We start from the raw sequence: 19,809 nt of genomic DNA, 5'->3' as shown, positions 1-19,809 counted from the left end.
CTAGCACGGTGTCCCGTAGTGCTCTGTGCCCACTCCTCCACAGCCCTCCAGTCTTGTCCTCGTACCTGCCTGGGCCAGATGCCAGTCGCGGTGTCCGCCGGTGAGGGCTGCCGCCCGGATCTTCGTCGTCTCCCCCCCAGGTACTCCGAGGCGTCTGCGGGGGAGAGAGCTGCTTCAGGGGTGCGTCCGCTGCCCCTCCGCTGGTATCGTCACGCTGGTTGCGCGGCCGGTTTGCTGTGGGCCTCGCTGGCGACACTGCGCACAAGTAAGCTGGTGCCGGGGGTTCAGGGGTGCCACAGGCTCGTTAGGTGCGCTCGTGTCCTCTCGGCCTCAATCAGCGCTTGCTAGGGCCGTAACTCCGCTGCATGCCGCTCCTGGCCTCCCGCACTGCCCGGGTAGGCCTCCAAGCCGGGCACTTGGGTAGCTCCCACCCCGGTCAAGTCAGCACCTCGGGGTGGGGAGATCTTCAGGCTCTAGCCAGTGGGCCCGCTGCTTCAGGCACCCCGCCCGCTTCGCTGCCGAGGGCTCCCACCTGACAGCGGGGATCGACTGCTCCAGTCAGCGCACTCACTGTTCGGTCTTCGGGCCATCTGCAGGTCCGGGCGAAGATCCCCGGCCTCGGCTCGTCGCCATTCTGGAGCTCAGGGAGGAGAGCGGAAGCTCCCCGGACACCGCGCCGCGCTACACCTCTATGACTGGTTTCTCAGTCCGCCGCTGCCGACGAGCCCCGCACACTCCAGCCGGCCAGCTCCTTGCCTTCCTGCTGTCCCGTGGACCGCTGTCCCGTCGGAACAGGGGTGCTGTGCCAGCACCGGTCAGCAACTCGGCACTTCGAACTCGGTGAGTTCGTGCTCTGCGGGGCTCAGGCGGCGGCGGTCGGTCGGTTACCTCTTCCCCTAATAGCTCAGCTGCACAGTGTGGCTCCGGGGGGGGGAGATTTAGCTTAAATCAGGGCTTGGGGCCTCGGATGCGGTCAGGAGCTCCGGCAGACACGTCCTTCTACCCCGCCATCTTGGCCACGCCCCGACATTTCTGTTTTATATGGTGTTTTGGTACTTGTTATATTTCACAATTGGTATTCTAATATTGAGTGATTTTACATGTTGTACCATTCGAAATGTGCTGGTGATTGCTTGCTACACCGATTCAGGCATGTGAATCTATGAAAGATACCCCTAATACTGGATAAGAAATGCGTTACTTACCTGTAACTGCAGTTATCCAGTATTGGTATCTTTCATAGATTCACATGCAACCCACCCACCTCCCCTGGAAGGGCTCACCTTGGTTCTCTCAGTAGGTACTACTTAGCACTGGCTTACGAAAATCTGAGGGACTAGGGCTCCTTCCAGGAAGGTCTAGAGGGTGGGGATATCTGATTGGCTCTTCGCCAAAGTTTGGTCCTTTTTTACAAAAGGACATGGATATGTTACTAATGAGAGGCCTCTGGCCTATTACTATGTATATGTCTATATGACATTACACTTTTTATGTACCGGGGACTCCCACCCCGACGATGGGGAGTGATTAAGGCATGTGAATCTATGAAAGATACCAATACTGGATAACTGCAGTTACAGGTAAGTAACACATTTTTTCTGGAGTATTGGGTGTTCCAGATTCATCCATTTATTCTAGTTTCCAATCCTCTAATTGGCTCATTGAGACATAAATGAGTGTTGCCTTGATTTGGACTTCAGAAGTCACGCAGTCCTTACTATGATACCTATTCTATCTGATTATGGTATCGGACAGTCATGCCCTATAACTATAAGCAAATCTTTCCCAGAAGGCGTATTGGTCAAATTAAGAGCTTACATTTATTTCCCTCGACAGTGAGTAAATTGGCATGCAGTAGGCAACTTGGCTAAGGTGTGCTGATATCTCCTCAGGTTACAAGGCACTATGAGGGTACATTTTGGATCTTTGTTACGCCTTCCTCCTGACAGATTGGGCATGCCACCCTTCGTAGACTGATGTCACATAACCAAGCTCTGCTAGCACACCTGCTCTTATGAGCACCATTCATTGTATGGCCTCCATAATGGCAAATACATTTTTCACCAATCTTTGCAGAACTAATAGGTTTGTCAGTTTCAGCGTACATCATCATTTCATAGTCAAGGTATACCACCATCTTACTCACCACAGACGAAGTTTGCGGTGGTTAGTCAAGTACAGCGGACCACCTCAATGTAGGAGGGGCTGGCCCTGGAGTTTTTTGTCTTTTTCCTGGTATTGTTTGTAGATTAAAGGTCGTCCTGTCCTTGCCCTCAAATGCGTCAGTGTACTTTCTGCCAGAGCCAAGACAAAATCTGTTGCTTTACATAAATGTATGCGACCATCTGCACATGAACATGGAGAGCCACATACTACGCCACTATGCTTTCTTGTATAGGTACTCTTCATTACCATTTAGGAGTCAATGCTCAGTTTGCCCAGATTGTACTGGGAAACTTTTCCTTGTAGACCGGGTTTTACCTGCTCTGTAGCCATCCAACAAGTTATCTCTTAACAGGTAGTCCAAATCAAATTTACATTTATGATATACTTAATAAAAACCATTGTAATTAAAATCACAAGCACATACAGTCAAGCTTGGCCCCCAGTTACAGAAGGTAATAATATAATTAATCTCAGACTTGAAAACAATAAACGAGAGCTTATCTTCGACATAAAAACATTTAGTGTGATAGTTTTACTAAGTCCAGGAATTTCACAAACCTAGAGGACTCTTGTATGGAATCTTCCTTCAAGCATAATAATGCAGCTTCTTTACAGGTTTTATTCCTAGGTTCAGAAACACCAGACATTGCTATTTTCTATGCATTTCGAGCAAACCTGCAAAGGTGCATAGAATATGAATGAAGTTCTCAAACGTGTGAACACGAAACCCGCACTTAGGGGTTGGCAATGGTTTCCAGGTAGGTACAAAATCCAAGCTGAGATAAGCAGAGCCGACTCCGGATTAGTTTGCTGTTCCTCCTAGCTATAAATCGTGCTATAAAGATTGCTCCTCATTGAAGTGATTTGTGCTTGACACAAAACACATACTATATAAACAATCGAAATGTAAAATAATGTTTTCTAACTGCTTCAAATTATTATAGCTCCCCTCAATACTCCAAATGTCACTTAATTCATTTTTCAGTAATTCTTTTACAAGAGTAAATAGTGAATCCGTCATCCTGTTCTAAGCACTCAACTAACTTTAACCAGTTTAATCAGTGGTATGCAATCTAATTTGTATCATAGTTGTTTACAATTGGTGCTGTTTGTTTTCTTGTAATTACCAGATTTTTTACCTGTTCATTACTTTTGCAGTTATTTTTCCCAAAAGCTGCCATATGCTTTTGATAACAAATTGATTTACATCTTTGATGTTGATAATAGCGTTATGTATGTTTAAATGCACTTTGTCTGTTATTTTTGCAGATCCCGTTCCAGCTTTCCCATCCTGGCAGAGGGATACCCCTGAACCAGATGAGGCCCGACTCTCGCCACAGGCTGGGCGACTGATTCAGCAACTTCTAGAGGGAGATAATGATCCTATGTTGTCTCCACGCTTCTATGCCTATGGACATAGTCAACAGTTTTTAGACGATACTGAAGTGCCTCCCTCCCCTCCAAATTCACATTCATTTATGAGGTACGTTTGGATGGATAATAGTGATTTGTAGTGAGTTTTGTCTCTGTAAGCCGTGCTGTGATGGTAAATATTTTCATTTCTTATAACACTGAATTTCTATTTTCTTACGTTTGGCTTATTGATGTTTTTTTTTTTATCTGATGGTAAATATTTTCATTTCTTATAACTGTGAATTTCTATTTTCTTACGTTTGGCTTATTGAGGTGTGTTTTTTTATGTGTATTGCTTTGACTCGAGGCTGGTTGTAGTGCACAAGCCAGCCTCTGATACAGTTGTATTTGTAAAATACGTCACATTTGTCTACATTTTTGCTCATATTCCTGTTTAACATATTACAAACGTATTCTGCAATGTAAAAATGCAACTCTGCAGTAAATCTAAATCAGTAGTAGTAAATTATCCTGTCACTTTCCGTGAGATTATGAATTCCTAATGTTCGCATCTAGATTTGCGCAAAATAACCTCAACTTCAAGGAAGCAGTGGAGGTATTTTCTACTTACAAATAAACTATTGCTCTCCTGCGCTTCCTGTCTATCAATTTAAATTGTGTTAGAGGAATCTTAAAAGCTAAAGTAAACACTGTAATTAAGAGATGTAATTCCCTTGATGTTAAAACTCTTTTACACTTATTTTGTTGCTCTATTGTATAATTTACTTTCATGATCTCTACCATCCTTCTGCCCTCGCATTTGTACACCCCCCAGTAAAAATTTGTATCTGCGTTCCTTGTGCCCCCGCATTTGGGCACCCCCGATTAAATTTGTATCTCCCCATGACATTTACATCCCAGTTTCTGTTCTGAATAGGTAGCTCTCTATCACCTCGACTTCATATTGTTTCAATATATCCTCAGGTGAGTTGGCCAAACTCGATTCCAGAAAATGATAGGATACAATGTGAGCATTATTGCACCCAGAACAAAACAGAAATTCTTGTTTATATGGCAGTCTCTTGTCACTTCTTTTTGTTTGGCTTCTGTTACGCTTTTACTTATTTGTCCAACAAGTGTAAATCCATTGCATAAAATACGACAGTTTGTGGTTCACGTTCGTCTTATCCATAGAGATACGATATCCAAAAAACGTGATGGATCCACGGATGATTGTTGATGTAATACATTCATGAGTAGTGCACAAGGCGCAAGTGACTAAAATTAGGTCTTTCTGACAGTCACATCTTTCAATCAGCGTATCAATCTACGTAAGGGATGATTATGGAACATGTGAAGTGAAGAAAAAACGTTTGTATAGCAAAGAAAAATTCCGAACTATATTTTCATTTTGAAACAAATATACAGAGATTGTTGACAAGCAAATCACTGGTGTGTTATAGAGTAAGTGGACATGTCAAATGTGGGCATCTGAACGAACATAGAATTAATCAGGATTACAAATAGGCATGTAGCACAAACAACAGCATCGACAACAAAGTAAGTCTGCATTCCAGCAATTTTGTGCGGGTTACTCCCCCAGCGGCTCATGGGTTCACACACTATTTGTCTAAGTACAAAGGCAGTCTCCACCTACCATAACTTACATAATGCAGGATAACATAGAGTTCTACATCACTCATCAGTGGGCTATGCAATAAACGTCCTCTCCTGTCGCAAACCCCCTCAAAGAGCAATCACTCCTCTCTCGCACTCCCCAGCTTCCTCTGGCACACCTGCTCCATTTAAATAACCTGATAGGGTTCCTAGATATCCTTTGGGTGGTTGACCATCAGCAGCAGTTCAGGGCTGCATCCGATAGCGTGTTACAGTATGCCATGTCAAGATGCCTTTCTGTCAAGATCGGCAGCAGCACACAGTCCCAATGAAGCGCTATCCTGCGCCTCGAAAGCAGTAAGCCAATAGCCACCAAGCCCCTAGCCAGACCCGGGATGTCCCTATTGTACCCCAACAGCACCATCAAGGGGGTCAGCTCTGTATTCACCAACAACCTCCCCTAGTACTGTCTGCACACCTTTCTAGAACTTCTCTATCCCCTGGCAGTGCCACACTAAGTGTGCAAACTCTCCCTCCTCTACACCACAGCGGTGACAGCGAGAATTGTCACGCAACCCATAGCAAAACAGATGAGCTGGAGTATAATACACTCTATTAAGATATTTGAAGTACAGTAGTCTGTGGGGACTGTTCAGAGAGACGGTTAGACATGTGTATAGAATTAATGCTCCTGCCTTAGTCGACATTGCTGTGCGAGACCTTTATCCTCTGTTTGCATATTTGGTTATCTCGTTTTACATCTTTGTAGCCGTGACAGTGTCTAGAGATTCCTGAAGAAACATAAATAAATGTGTCTGCTCTCATTGGGTTATCTAAATATCAGGAGACGCAGCTCCTCCCTGGGATCATGTGATGAGGATCATGAAGATCTTTCACCTGTGCAGCTAACCCGGAAGATCCAGGGTCTGAAGAAGAAGATCAGGAAGTTCGAGGACCGGTTTGAAGAAGAGCGCAAATACAGGGTGGGTATATTTTGCCCTCAAAATTGTATTAAAAAGCTTTATTTTTTACAGCAGCAAATTAATGGTATTTTTGTGGTGCCAGTCTGCTGGTAAGGAGAACAGATAGAGTAAAGACTCTTTAGCTAAATCATGTTTTATTATCTGTGACCACGCTGTGTTCTTTTCGGATGAAGTTAATTTTGTGTACTAACTCAGCTTGATTAAACACAGGAAGTAACAGATGCTTCTTGGATGAACTCAGCAGTTTTATTTAACAATGACCGTGAGCAAAGGAATTCATGCTCTAAACAGAAAGCTTGTAATATTTGTCATATGCCAAAATGTTGCTACAGAAGCTAGGGGCCTTGTGCAGTAGGGAGTGTATCGCACAACGATTGAAGTTTGTCTTACAGTATCACCCAATCCTTTTTTGTGTTGTATTGGATGTTCTAATTTTGCACGGCTTAAAAATGACATTCAAAAGGTGTCGAGGAACTCCTGCATTATTCAAATTCATGAAACCTATTCCCTAGGTGAATGAAGTGATGGGGGCCTGCGAGGGACACCAGACCTCCTGAGCTCTGTGTCACTTAACTAAAGGCTGACATTGCAGTCCCTGTAAAGTAAAAAGACAATGGAATGAAAATAATTGTGGCACAATGCTAAGGGAGAGCATTCAGAGACTACAAACATTCACATTGTGGGAGCTCTCCTTCAGGATCCCATCCATGTCAGTTGTGAGTATTCTATCAATGTTTTGTGACCACTTGATTGGTCACAAACCATTGATATATCTCTTTCGGCGTCACAAATTATGCTGGGATAATGCCACTTCAGCACCTCCCTTTACTTATGATTTGCAATAATTCTCAATGTGGACATTGCAAATCACAAGCCCCATTGTAGCTCGCAGTGCATCTATAGTATATTTGTTTGGTATTTTTGCCTCAAGAGGCTAACGTGTTACCACAGAGCTGATTTTATGAATGCAAAATCTCATACTTCCAGAACCTCAAATTCTTGCTGTTTTCAAGTCTTGTTTTGTCCCATCAAGCTTCTCATTGGCCTGCTTGCACGGTTATTCCAGTGGGTGGTTTTCAGTTATTTTGTCTGTATGAACAATTTAATGTTCGCTCATGAGATTTTATTTCAAAATATTTTCTTCTGATTAATCGCTCAGTTGTCTTCTGCTTTTGATTTCCACTGCAGGATGTGAGGTAAAAATGTGCGTTCTGTTAATTTCGCCAGAAAGACATAGCACAGTTTTAACTTATTCAGCTATTTTTCTGTATCATTAGGTTTTTCTGAAAGATAATATTAATGAACAAGATTGATCCAGTTTTTTGCATTATAGCCTCGGAATAACATAACCTATATCCAAAGAGATCCACTGCCACCTTCAATGGTTTATACTTTGTATCTTTTATGTTGTTGCTCTCTGTCCCTCAGGCCATAGGGTGCATTCTTCAAGATCAAAAGCAGGTACTTCACTGATACATTGTAGTGGCCATTTTCACTTGCTTCTCATGTGCTTCTCATTCTACCTTTATCGGTCAGCCATATTCTACAGTTGTACTTCATTAAACCAACCAGAGTTCATTGGCACTGGACGAATCTTATTTGGGGGCGAGAGGGGGGAGGGGGGTGAGGAGCTACTGGTGTAAGAACAGTTAAGATCAAGAGGTTGTTTAATCTAATATTTGGACTGAGATGCTTCAGTAGGACTGCCACTTTGTTTTTATCCTGAATAACATCACCATGCTTGAACTGTATTTGCCAAAATGAAAGACAGATAGAATATCGGAAAATAGGAAGAACTATAATAAGGTGTATGCTTCTTGAGTGAGAGCAAGAAGGGAAGTCGGAGAAGCCTTTGATCTATATATGCATAAAAAGGTCGCAATTATGTAATCTCTTCATTTTGTTTAAGCGACTCATTCATTTTTCTTACACATTGTGTGTTTCTTCCACTTTTGTGATGACTATTCATTTATGTTAATTGGAAAATTACCTGTTCCTTAAATTCACCCAAATTTCCCTGGCTATAGTTATCAAATTTTACAAGTACACAGAAACAAATAGCTTATCTAACTGAGCCTAGCAGTTTTAGTGATGTCAGTGTCTTAAAAACCGGTAGGGGTTCCCCCTCATGGCTGGAACCAGCCCGTTGCTTGGGAATTCCCTATACAATGGACATATGTGCTGGGTTCAAATACCTCGGAATCCATGTCACTACCAAAGTAAAAGACTTCATGCAGTATAACCTGGGTAGCATCCTGGATGAATATTGGGCTGATGTTGAATATTTAAGAAAGCTCCCAATATCGGTCCTCGATAGATCCGCGATCTACAAAATAATTACTCTCCACAAGTTCTTATATTTGCTCCAAACGAAAAATGATGCCCGTGCCAAGTTGAGTATCAGAAATTATTGCAATGTAAAAATTATCACCATGCATTCATCACTGGATATCGAGTCTTGGTAGAAGGAATCCATATAGATAATTATTTTCAGTTCTTCATCTTCGAGCATATGAAATGGGAATGGATCCTGTTCATAAACATCTTCCTTGAAGCAGAAGTTCTGACACCGGTTGATGATACAGACTATTTTACAATCAGTCATAGAAAGAAGCTCTTGTTTCTGCAGTATTGTAGGCTTATTTATGTGGTGTCCCATCCAATCATTCGTACTGGAAGAACTGACAACAAGAACTAGCATAAGCACTCTCCAAATTCACTTACAAATTTCGCCTTAACATTGAGCACATATTGTCGTCTTAATTCAGGGTATCTGAAGATCAAGTCAGTCTGATAGTGTCAAGTACAGAGGACATCACAAATGACATCAAATGGTAGCCTAGTTCTTTGCCATTGACAACATCACTATGGATACTCAGTCATTTTCTTGCCTGTGTTATTGTGAAGAATGGTTGTAACTGCAGATTCCTCACCTTTTCGACTGAATCCGTAACTTCTTCAGCATTTGCTGCTGTGCTCCAGTAGGTGGCGTCATAGGACTCTGTGGTGGTTTGGCATAGCCTCCAGAAGTGACAGCAACAGGCAGCATATAGGTGTCACCCTCATGTGCTGACATCAGTTCCTTTCTTTTCACATCCTTCAGTGCAGATCGGGAGTTTCGCTCTAAAAAGTCTTGCCTGTGTATTACCAACCTCAGAATGGTTTCCAGAACGTGTGCTCGGACAGTGTTTTCCCAGAAGATCTTTTGTGCTCTACAGGAAGCAGATGTTTGCTGCAGTCCTACAACAAATGCTGCCTGATACATCCGAAGTTCGACAAGGAGCATGCCGCAAAGCTATACGTTACTGAGCAGAAGAAATGGGGCAGGTCACACTCCAAGCTTTGGTCCCGCTCTCCCTTTAGATCTCAGTCCCACTCCAAATGCAGTCCTGTAGAAAGTTGAAGTCGAAAGATAAGTCTTGCCATAAGCATAAGAAGCACAAACAGCTTTCCCCTCCCTCCCATCAATCTAGCCCCCGCGAGAAGTCGTGCAGTCAGCATTTGAAGGATCTGACTCTGCTTCCCTGATTAATCTTGGAACCTTTCCAGATGCTGGTCACAATGCAAACCAGTATCGTTGGCGGTCGCCTGCTCGACAGCAAGTAAAGGCCTTCCTAGAGGACGTCCTGTATCTCTGCTGGATTATTCTGCGTTCCTCTTGACTTCTTGAGTGTGTTCTGGTATCATGGATCTACTGGGGACCCAAGTTATTCTTACACTGGCAACCTGTCCCTGCACCAGCTCACCTGGTTGGCCCCCCGCTCAGACCACACCTGCGCTGAAGGCCTTGTCGATTCCAGTTGGTCTGACTCTGACCTTGGCTTGACTCTGGACCCACCCCCAAATGCCTGTTTTGAACCCAGAGCCAACTTCAGGCGAGGTTGGCCAATGTCCTATTATGAAATAATTAAGGTGCAGTATCTGGTGTGGGAGAACTCCCAGGCAGTACCACTATCCGGATGCTACTACTAACAGAGATAGACACTTTATTTCAATCAGATTCATATTGGACACTTCTCTAAAGACAGTGTTGAACTGTCCACTGGGATCCCCTACACAGAAAAGCACCTCTTTTGCAGTGGGAGTCCACAGAGCTGCAGAAGTGTTGGACCTTAAAGTGCCCCATGTAGCTCAAAACACATCTGCTAAGCACAATCTTGCATCCTGGCCCTTCAACTTCAGAGACCTTTATTTAGAGGCAATGATGTTGCCAGTCAGGGTTTCTAAGCTGTGCTCTGCTCAGCCATTGAGTTGGCCTGTATTTGGGAATCCTGGGCATTCTCCTGGGGACCCAGCCTTTGTAGCCCAGTGGTCAACTCTTGAGAGCTTAGTGATTCAGGCTTCCTCCAGCAAGGTCATCCCTAATGTTACCCTCTACCCCGCGCGATGAAAAGTCTGCTAAGGTGCTATAGATAAGTTGTTTGGGCTGTGGCCAGTGAGATTTTGCTCAGCCATTCCAGTGAAATTCAGCATAGCGTTCGCACAAGCACTCCATAATGGATAGGACCCAGCTGAGCACATATTGAGATCTGATTTGGACAATACAGACTGCATGATTTGCAGCATTGCCATTCATGTGGTGATTTCACGTCATGCTTGATGCGCGCCACTAGATATTCTGGATACATCAGGTGTCCATCATGAGTATGCTATTTGAAGCCTTCAGGCTATTTAAAGAGAAAGCTGATTCTTCTTTGGAACGCTTCAAAAATAACTATGCTCTGCACTGTCCGTGGGCTTATGTCATCCGGACTGTTCCACCAACAGTACTGGAATTTCAGAGAATTCTCATGGTCTCACTTATTGACAGAGGCTGCCCTTGCAGCCCATTCAAGAGGCTGTACCGTGATACCAGAAGACATCGTGGCAGCGAAGGCCCTGGTCACCAGCATGTACAGTAATTCTCTTTGTCGCCTTTCATGACTACAGCGAAACCACTCTGACTTCACCTCCCATGATCATGGGCAGCCAGTAAAGGGCAGAAAACAGTTTTATTTGCCTGGATGTTAAGCAGGTACCTCAGGCCCGTGGGTGCTGCTAGTTCAATGTTATTAGGCTGTCCCTTTTAAGTCTTCTCACCCTCTTGTAACTCCAGATTTTGTTCAGACGTCCACAGATAATCCTGGCCCAGAAAGTACGGTCACTGTTGACTAAAGGGGTTATAGATGAAGTTCCAGAAGCAGTAAAGGGCAGAGAGGATTACTCTTGGTATCCAGCAAAGACAGAGGGTTCAAATATTTGACCTTTGGTTCTTGAAAACCTTTCTTCAGGTGACAAGTTCAAGATGTTGACTCCTGCCTAGATCCTCTCTGCCATGAATTTAGGGGACTGGATGTTGTCTTTGGATCTTCAGTATGTGTACTTTCATGTACGCGTCCTGCAGTCCTACAGACTCCTTCTTCGGTTCATGGTGGGGTTGTAACATTTTACGATTACTTCCCTGCATTTCTCCTTCCTTCTGTCCCTGGGGTGTTTTATGAAGGTGGTGGCAGTTGTTGCTTCCCATTTCTGAGGTTGGGTTTCATGTAGCCCTGTACCATGACAACTGTCTATTGAAAGTGAGCGCACCACCTCCAAACAGCCGTCTCCCTGCTGTCTTTTCGGAGATTTTTGATAAATTAACTGACGTCCCATTCACTACTGATGCATAGGACTTCCTCCATAAGGGCCATCTTGGACATAATAGCTTTTAAGATCTTTCTGCTCCTCAGCGAGTCCGAGGACATTCTGATAATGATATTGATGTTTCGGGTTCAATCATGTGTTCTGGTGCAGACCGTTCTCAGGCTTCTTGATCTCTGGCGTCTTACTGGTTCCCCACGCTCGTTGAGACAAGCTTGCTTTTCAGTGAAAACCCTGCCTACAGTAGGCTCAGTACTTCGTATACTACTCTGACAACATCCTTATTATTGAAGAGATAGTCCAGGACCTTCAGTAATTGCTGAGCGAGGCCGCCCTGAAATGTTGCATGCCATTCTTCAAACCCTAACCAGAACTTACAGTAGGGACAGGTTCATCATCTCTAGGATGATGGTGGTCCGCTGGTCAAGATGGAAATCAGGGGCCTTTAGACTCCGGGGAGCAGAAACACCAAATCAGTCTTCTGAAATTGTGTGCCAATCGGTAAGCCCCCCGAAGGTCTTTATCCCATCCATTAATGGGAAGCGGTCCAAATCCTGACTTACAACACAGTCGCCATGTGACTGTTGCCAAGCATGACAGTGTGAGGTTGTGGAAACTGGAGAAGGAAACGTTTAGACTCTGGTGGTGACTCAACTTCCAAGGGATCTCTCTGGCAGCCAATCATTTGGTGAGCTTGCTTAGTGCCAGAGTGGTTGAGCTCCATGTATGCCATCTGTCAGACCATGAACAAATGGCTTCTTCACTCTGAGGTGGCTCAAGGTATTTTCACCCAGTGGAGTGATCTGGGCCGATCTTTTCGCCACTGCAGTGAATGCAGGGTTGTTGTTACTGTGATCTTTTGTTCCCTGCGATAACACATTCTACTTACAGTGGGGCTGCAGTCTCTTATATGCCTTTCCACAATTTCCATTTCTTCCCGGGTTCCGAAGAAGGCTCAGAGGGACCGATCTCAACTACTCCGGTTAGCACTGCATTTTTCCAGGAGAGAGTGGTATTCTGAGCTGCTGAACCTGAGCATTTGCCCTTTGTTCCATCTCTCTTCAAGAGGCCCACCTTTCTCAGCAACAGTGCAGGGTTCATCACCTAAACCTCCATCCTACACTTGCATGCTTTGCGATGAAGTAGAAGTAGCAGACATTTTCCTGGTAACTCGGTGGCTGTCTACCAAGTCTGTTAATTCTGGTTGCTGGGTGAAGTTTGTGGCCTGGTGCAAAGAACGACAGGGTAATCTTCATGCCAAGCTATCGAATGTTTTGCTGTTTGTTAGCAAGGCTCTGCAGTGGGCATTATTATAGCTTTTTGCCTGCCCTTTCAGGCTTTCTGTATTTGCCTGACCAATCCTTGTTTTTTAAGTCCCCGGTTGTGAGGTAGTTTTTGAAAAGGTTTATGTATATGTTTCCTCTTGCGTCCTCTATCGTGCCATAGTGGGACCTTAAACTGGTACTCACTTACTTGATATGCTACCCTTTTGAGCTTATGCTGTTCTCTCAGGTTACTGACCATTAAGACTGTTTTGCTTATTGTGATTACATGTGCACACTATATCGTTGAGCTGCAAGTGCTGTCAGTACAGCTGACATATACTACCTTCTTCCTGGACAAATTGTGCTTCGGATCTGGGCATCATTCCAATTGAAAGTGGTGTTGCCTTTTCATCTGGGCTGCTCCATTATGTTTCCCAGCTCACCCACCCATACCCCTTCTCTGCCTTTTTACTTCTAAGGCTTCACCCATTGGACCCAATGAGGGTTCTCAGTTTTTACATTGATCAGAATAAGGAGTACCAGATGGACAACTGTTATTGTGGGATTTGCTGGTGCTAACAAAGTATATAAAAAACTAAAATGTACGCTAGTTTGTATGGTTAACTAAGAAAGGAAGGGCTGTTAAGAAACTGACCATCCCCAGATAACCATGATTTACTTAAGTGTTATGTCTGACTCTGAACAACTCTTACGAGGGCCATCAGGCCCATTCCACCAGAGCCTAGACTTCCTCTACAGTGGTGGCGAAAGGTGTTTCAGTACTACACATCTACCAGGCTTCCAGATGGGCAGCCGCCACACCTTTTCTAGGTTTCAGTGTTGTTTCAAAGCTTGTCTGCAGGAAGATCAATTTCGCCTGCTTGCCCCTGCATGTCTTAGACCCTCCCACCACCTTTTGGGCGGTACTCCTTTTGGTAGCTGTTGAAAAATTGAGGAATCTACTGATTCTTCACCACCTTCCATCTTCCTGTTCAGTGGTTGGACTTTTTTGGTACCAAGTTAAGGTTTTGCACACTATCATATTTAGAGTCTGTCACATTTGATAGTGTCTGAGGGTGTGGAAGATTGAAAAAGAAAACTGATGCTGGTGCACAGGGGCTATCTCTTTCATAGATAGTGCGAAGCCTGTGTGGAGTCCTAAGGCCGCACCCCTTACCAGTGCATAGGAGCAATTGCTAAAAGCAAGGATTTTCAGCCAAGTACAGCACCCTGGGGACTTCAAAAGTTGAGGAATCTGCAGTTGGAGTATCCACAAGAAAGAATGTTCCTGAAGGTACATAACTTGTTCTTTGTGTAAGGGCGTGGCCTAAGCAACATGGCTGACTAGCTTCATTGACGTCGCCTCCGCTGCAAACAGTGGAAATAGGGCTTTTCCCTTCCTGTCCCCAGGTAGCACATTTAGCTCCAATTGATGGTTAAAGGAGTGGTGGACCGAGATGCAGCAGCTGTCCGCTGCTGGAAGGCTCCAGTGGAGAACCGAACCGCACCAATGCAGGGGCCTACGAGGCTGCCCATGTCCTACATTGGTATTACTACAATGGGGTAACCCTGTGTCCCTCAGAACCTGGGTACATATATAAAAAACTACAGTGGTTCTGTCAGGAAAGAATGAGCGCTTTACATGAAATGAATAAATCAAAGATTTAACGTTATATATATTATTCAAAATCAAAGAATGGTATTTATTTGCTTTAGAGAATAGCACGCATATTAAATGCAGTTGGAACACAAAATCAGAAACACTGGCTAGTAGATGCTTGCAAAGTTATTATTTTATGCAAATTGAAGCTTTCAAATGTATTTACAATAATTGAAGGGACTGTTAATGTGACTTAAGAACACTTTTTTGAGTGACATATAATAATCCTGGGCAGGTATCCCCAGGATGTCCCTGCGACTGCAGCGGAGTGTGTGCGCATCGCCAGGATTGATAACTGGTAAACTTTGAGGACCGGATTTTGGTTGCCTCCCACACCGGCTGATTGCTCCGGTAACGGCCCGCCCATGACTACAGTCGCTTAGATCATTAAAGACTACATGCCGCAAGGAAATCCGACAACCAAGGAATTTTCTAACATTTGCGGATTCTTTGGCCACCTTCATTCTACGAGGGACATCCTGGGGGTACCTGCCCACCCCGAGCGGTCATCCACCACCCATGTTTTGAAGAAGACCCACTATGGCATTTAAATAGTGCCTTGTCGGGGTCGAAACGTCGACGAAAACATATGGTTCAGCTTTATCAAGTCTCTTAGTTCAAATTAATAAGCGAAAGTGCTATTCGCCAGAGACATTGTCTTTTATTCTGACCACCTTTAGCTTTTCTCTGATAAATTGTATATAACTGCACCTTGTACATATGATATGCACTGCACCACCGTCACTGAGCACCCAATGTCACTATATTATATGTTACTCATAAATGTGTTCTTAACTCACATTGACAGCCCCTTCAATATTTGTAAATACATTTGAAAGCTTCAATTTGCATAAAGTAATAACTTCGCAAGCATCTACTAGCCAGTGTTCTTTATTTTGTGTTCCAACTGCATTTAATATGCGTGCTATTCTCTAAAGCAATTAGATATCATTCTTTGATTTTGTATAATGTATGTAATCATGGGACCGGTTTCAAGGTATCTTGAATCCAGTGCCACACTGAACCTAGGACCCACATCTGGGCATACCCATCCCACTTAGGGTGAAAAAGGAGCAGGGTCAAGACTGATTTGCATATGACTGGTTCTTAACTGGGTGGCCTGATGAGCAAAAGAACAATGAATTTGACCCCGATCGCTTGTCTAAGTGTGAATGTTTGATTTGTTCTGCATCCATCATTTGTGTCTCTTTTGCTTTCTCGTCCTAAGTGTGCTGGGTATGCCCATAACGTGTAGCGCCAAATAACCTGTCCATTTTCTTCATAGTAGAAAGAGCACATCGGGTGCCCGGGACATGCAACATCCGCCCAACCCCTGCCCCACCCCATAGAGGTTGGAGCTGCCCCTTAGGTCGGTAGTGACAAAATTGATAATCTACAGAGATAACCTCCTGCATGTGAGGGAGGGGGTAGAGAATGTCCCTCTACCCAGATTACATTATGCCGTACATCACTAGTGGAATACATTTGTATAGATCAAGCTCAACCTTGTGAGTGAAATTCGAGAGAGGAAGTGTTGGGTGTGTCATTGCTATCCATCCTACATCTAGACAGCCAAAATGAAGTGCCTCAGTGCGGGGGGGGGGATGATGATGGAAATTATGTATCGCCTAGTTGGTAATTTTTTGTATGAAATGTGGAATGCGCCTACAGGTTGTTGTTTGTCAATATGTAAACATTTTTAATACAATTATTTTAAAAAATAACATTTTCTTTGTGTGTGGTTTGTTATCTATTGTTAGTTACTATTATGAAATGTAGCATTAACCTTACCATCGGTCAAGCACTGGGCCCACCCTTGTGGCATGTAGTTGTGCATAAAACGCGTTGTGTGCAAAACACATTGTGCACAAGGCCTGGCCATGCACCCAGCACTTATGAGCATAACCCACTGTGCCACACATCTGTAGAGATTGGATTCAGGATCTGTGCCTCGCCTCCATGTAACGTTTGGCCGGGTACAGCAAGAGTTGAGTGCCAGGCTTGGCCTTTGACCAAGCCCGTGCTGAACCTCACAGTTTGTCCAAAACCCACCGCACACAACCAAGCGCACCATAGCTAACATCAGAGCATTGCTTTGAGACCAACCCCAGTGTGGACCCAGGTCCCATTGTTATTGATCAAAATTCGTATTTAAAACTCACTTTCCTCTCAGTCCTGCAGGAGTATGAAAGACAGACTTTTAGTTTATGGTCAATTCGATATAGCATTAATGTTTTATAGTTTCATTATGTTACCACATTCCGTTCAGAGATTGGTTAATTTAAATTGCCATGCCTAGAGATGCTGAGCTTTAGAAAATGTGTAACTGTGCAAATCTTGAGCATAAACAATGATTTAATCATGAATGTTTTTTGAGTCAACTCCAAGTAATCCTGCAGGTTTAAGACTTTAATCGTGCAATAATATTTTGTTGAGATCTGTAAAGAAAAATGACAAGCTTGTGGTCCATTACCGCAGTTTACTACTAAATTCCTTTGCCAGAATGGACCATGATTTATTGCTAATGGGCATAGTTGCTCCCATTGGATGTCATATATGTGTCGTTCTACAATAGGTGCGAAGCTATGATTTTGTCTGCACACCAAATCTAGCATTTTGCACTGTCTATATTACTAGCACCTATTTCCTCATTTGCATCCATCATATTACTTTTCTATCTTCTTAGTAACTGAGAATGATGAAACTCTTTACAAGTTAGCATAGAGATTAACAAATTAGTTGCTAGTACAACATGATTTTCCTCTTCTAATCCTGTTGGACCTGGCGATATCATGCTTCATTTTTGAGGGCATGAGAGAGACTGGTAGGGACCATTTTAACTTTACTACGGCAGATGGCCTATTGGAAGGGTATAAAAAAAGTTTTCTTTTCTCTGAAAGTATTTTTTTTATTGCTTTGTGAACGAATTAAAATGTACTTTGAAGCTATTTAGCAGAACATATCATTTGTTGTTCCTTTTTATTCTTGTCCCTTCTAGCCTTCGCACAGCGACAAAGCAGCCAATTCTGAAGTCTTAAAATGGATGAATGAGTTGTCGAAGTTCCGTAAGCAACTGAAAGGTATGTAGGACTTATTTCATTTAAGAAGTGTTTGGATCTGGATTCAGTGTTACAGTTTAGTTGAAATGCTTAGCCACTTAAACTATATACTCTGCGTGTAAAGTGCATCTTGATTGTAGTTACAAAGGTATGTCCAATTTTTATATGGGTGTCCAGGGAGAAATGAGTAAAAGCTTAAGTTTAAACGTGTAATAGACACTTGCACCAAACTCCTTGAAATCATTTCTGCAAAAATTCATGCAAACCCTTTGCTAACCTCAGTCACTTGTATTCCAGTTTATTGGTCCCACTGCTCAGAAGTTTCCATTCCAAGATGCTATGCATGTACAATAACAATAGTTTGCTCTGTACACCTGCCACGGTCTGGGCATTGAGAGTTTTCTGTATAGATTGTCTTTTATGTTATAGCACTTCACTATTCTCTGCCCCACCAGAGTCAAAATTGAAGATCTCTGAAGAGGACGTGGTTCCCCAGGTACGCCAACGGAGCAACACCCTCCCAAAGAGTTTTTTCTCACAGCTGGAGGAGGACAGAAAACAAGAGGCACTTGATAAAGCTGCAAAGCCAACCGTAGAGGAGACACTGGAGTCAATCCAGAAAAAGCTGCAAGAAAAGAGAGCGGAGACTAACCGGTCGGATGACATCAAGGTAATAAAATTCAGAGCAGACTTTGGAGTCTTTGTGATCGGAACCACAGTCTGACAGTTCCATTCTCGTTGTCGTTAAGTGTGCCCTTACTATTATGATGTGAAGGCATCAGAAAACAATAATTATACATTTTACAACAACTTAGTGTGTCAGCCAGCCAGGAATTTTGAAATAGGAAAAGCTTCAAATAAATGGAGAGCATTAAATATAAAAGTGATATATTTGATACATTCAGAAAATGAGTACACAATTGACCTCTATTTCCTCCGTTTACCCATGTACATTTGTTTAATTTTGATTTAAAAGGATACCTGTTAATGCAGAAAAGTGTGGATTGCAACAGTTCTACTAATAACTTGAAATTAAGAAAGAAATAAACATACCTATTTCTACCTTTGTACTACAAGAAATATTGTCTATTAGAGAGAGAGCCTGATTTCAACTCGCTTTCTGAGTAGTATATCCAAAGCAAAAAGTTCTGTTTGTCTTCCTGTTATCTGTGATGCCACTATTTATTTTGGCTTCATACCGAGTTCTGTTTTTTTCAGTTTTTTCCTTTTTTTTTTGCTGACTTTCTGCTATCCTGCCGAAAGCCACCTTGAAAAAACCACTAGCAAACAACTTGATGTTAAGTTAAAAAAGTATTCTTTTAACAAAAACATATTATCGACAAATTCAAGTCAAAAGAGTTGTTAGGATTCTGATTTTGAGTCAATGCATTAGTGTTTAACCCCTTCGCCACGGTGGTCGTGTGCGGATGACGAGCTCAGCTCGTCATGTAACGCAGCTTTTGGAAAAAAGCCGCACAGCAGAAAAATTACCGCCGCAGCAATGTGGTTAAGGAAAAAAGAGTTATAATACATGAATGGTGGAAACAAGTATATCCAATTTAAAATACCGTTCACAGCATGAATACTTAGAAATCAAAAGGTGAAACCAGATGCCTTTCACTCTACAGTTCCTTTAATCTTCACAGCAATTCGAAAAGGTACTGGCTTCGTAGAAAAGTTGCATAGTGAGGAGCATATAAAGGGATTTTTTTCTGGCTGGAGGGAGGGTGCATTAGAAAAGAATATTAAGTGAAACTGTGTGAGGTCAGACAGCATGCATACATCTTTCTTTAAATAAAAAACCACTGTGCAGAACAGATAAGGGGGTATTTGAGGGAGAGAGGTATGGTAAAACGAAACAGAGAGATTTTATAGGGGGTCTTACTTCTGTGCATGCCCACAAAAGGACAATGAGAGACATTTCTACTCCAAAAGAATTTTGGAAGTAATTCCTCGTTTTGGAGCGTTAATAGTTTTTGAGTCAGTTCTTCAGGTTCCGTCCAAAGCATTTGTCAGTTTCACACATACTCATAAATGGTTACTAATTTTAATAGGCCTGTTCCAAGATTGGTAATACAAACCCG

At 43.1% G+C, this 19,809-nt stretch overlaps 1 protein-coding gene across 1 annotated transcript in view; it reads left to right on the top strand.

Annotated features, from left to right (window-relative positions):
* The window catches only part of FAM13A (family with sequence similarity 13 member A), a 1,072,469-nt gene that overhangs the window by 903,002 nt on the left and 149,658 nt on the right, over nt 1–19,809 (top strand). The window contains exons 17-20 of the mRNA XM_086961617.1: nt 3,436–3,649; nt 5,981–6,119; nt 17,665–17,746; nt 18,181–18,395. Of these exons, the coding sequence (XP_086817743.1) occupies nt 3,436–3,649; nt 5,981–6,119; nt 17,665–17,746; nt 18,181–18,395 (650 nt within the window). The remainder of the gene's footprint in view (nt 1–3,435; nt 3,650–5,980; nt 6,120–17,664; nt 17,747–18,180; nt 18,396–19,809) is intronic.

Source organism: Lissotriton vulgaris, chromosome 3_1, assembly GCF_964263255.1.
Source record: "Lissotriton vulgaris chromosome 3_1, aLisVul1.2, whole genome shotgun sequence".
Classification (NCBI taxonomy): domain Eukaryota; kingdom Metazoa; phylum Chordata; class Amphibia; order Caudata; family Salamandridae; genus Lissotriton; species Lissotriton vulgaris.
Note: the sequence above shows the minus strand (reverse complement) of the source record. Positions and strands in the feature narration are given on the sequence as shown.